The sequence below is a fragment of the Geospiza fortis genome, unplaced genomic scaffold (genome assembly GCF_000277835.1).
Source record: "Geospiza fortis unplaced genomic scaffold, GeoFor_1.0 scaffold313, whole genome shotgun sequence".
Classification (NCBI taxonomy): Eukaryota; Metazoa; Chordata; class Aves; order Passeriformes; family Thraupidae; genus Geospiza; species Geospiza fortis.
In genome coordinates, this window is record NW_005054582.1 from 95,977 (window position 1) to 96,694 (window position 718).

At 56.7% G+C, this 718-nt stretch overlaps 1 protein-coding gene across 1 annotated transcript in view; it reads left to right on the forward strand.

The window, feature by feature from the left end:
- Window positions 1-718, forward strand: part of PEAR1 (platelet endothelial aggregation receptor 1) — an 11,091-nt gene that overhangs the window by 5,718 nt on the left and 4,655 nt on the right. The window contains exon 5 of the mRNA XM_031064328.1: window positions 92-212. Coding sequence (XP_030920188.1) covers window positions 92-212 — 121 coding nt within the window. The remainder of the gene's footprint in view (window positions 1-91; window positions 213-718) is intronic.

Consider the following 718-nt stretch of genomic DNA (forward strand, 5'->3'; position numbering starts at 1 on the left):
TACAGCACCAGGTTCCCCCAGACACGTGGGTGCTTTCCCCAGCCCTGGGCAGGGCTCTGGTCTGTCCTGAACTCTTGTTCCCCACACCCAGGACGAGCACTGCTCCTCCCTGTGTCCCCCCAACACCTTTGGGGTGAACTGCTCGGGGCTCTGCTCCTGCCAGCACAGCCTCGCCTGCTCCCCGCTCGACGGCTCCTGCTTCTGCAAGGAAGGTGGGAACCCCTCCCCGTGTGCCCTCCCCTCCTCTGGAGCCCCAGGCAGGGTCCTGCTCACCCTCTGCCCTGAGGGGATGTCCTGTGGCACCCCCTGTCCCTGCCCAGAATGGGGGCATCTGCCACCCCTCCAGCAGCAGCACCTGTGTCCTGGTGCTCACCAGGTCCTGGGGTGTCAGGATCTGTAGCTGGTCACAGTGACCCCGAGAAAAGTCCCAAAGTCTCTTTTCCCAGCCCGGTGCTTGAAGAAGCAGTCAGGGCTCTTCTTTTCTCAGTCTCAAGGTTGTTTATTGTTCCTTATCTGTAAAAAATTTTCTCCTGCCCTGCCAAGGTCTGTCCAGCAGGACAGTTCCAGGCACTCTGCCTGGGTGGTGTTATGTCTTTATACCAAAAACTACATGTACAATATTTACAATTACTTCCCTATCACCTGTGTTAGACAGTGAGCTTCTATTCTAAACCAATCTGTAAGTGCCACCATCACAGCAGAAGATGGAGGCCAAGAA